This window comes from Myotis davidii, unplaced genomic scaffold (assembly GCF_000327345.1).
Source record: "Myotis davidii unplaced genomic scaffold, ASM32734v1 scaffold520, whole genome shotgun sequence".
NCBI lineage: Eukaryota > Metazoa > Chordata > Mammalia > Chiroptera > Vespertilionidae > Myotis > Myotis davidii.
The window spans coordinates 1,865,228-1,865,802 of NW_006292908.1; the positions used below are offsets into that span (position 1 = coordinate 1,865,228).

Here is a 575-nt window from a genome sequence, read left to right on the forward strand (position 1 = left end):
AGAGTGGACACCGGGGACCTCCCCGGCCCCGAGCGGCCCCCTCCAGCCACGGAGGCAGCCCCGGGGGTGCAGCAGACGCAGCACAGGAAGGCCCCCACCTCGGGCCCCGGGGACGAGGCGGTGTCCTTGGCCGCGGACACCCTGAAAAGAGCGCCCAACGCAGGCAGCTCGAGCTGCCGTCTGTCGTCCGTGGAGGCGAACAACCCACTGGTGACCCAGCTCCTGCAGGGCAACCTGCCTCTGGAGAAAGTGCTGCCGCAGCCCCGGCTGGGAGCCAAGCTGGAAATCAACAGGCTCCCGGCGCCCCTTCAACCTACCTCAGCGGGGAAAGCCGCCGCGGAGAGGAGCGCCGTGGAAATGCCCTCCAGCTCCCCGAACCCCGACGGGAAGGGCTACCTGGCGGGGACCCTCGCGCCGCTCCACATGCGAAAGCGGGAGAACCACCCCAAAAAGAGAGCGGCCAGGACGGCGGGGGAGCACGCTCACGTCAAATGCGAGCCGGGGAGGCTGCTGGTGGAGCCGGAGGTCAAGGCCCTGCCCTGCGTCCTGGGCCCTGGCCTGGCCCCGCTGGGCCC

General features: G+C 71.1%; 1 protein-coding gene across 1 annotated transcript in view; it reads left to right on the plus strand.

The window, feature by feature from the left end:
* The window catches only part of ASXL3 (additional sex combs like 3, transcriptional regulator), a 147,003-nt gene that overhangs the window by 141,856 nt on the left and 4,572 nt on the right, over positions 1–575 (plus strand). The window contains exon 16 of the mRNA XM_015565694.1: positions 3–571. Coding sequence (XP_015421180.1) covers positions 3–571 — 569 coding nt within the window. The remainder of the gene's footprint in view (positions 1–2; positions 572–575) is intronic.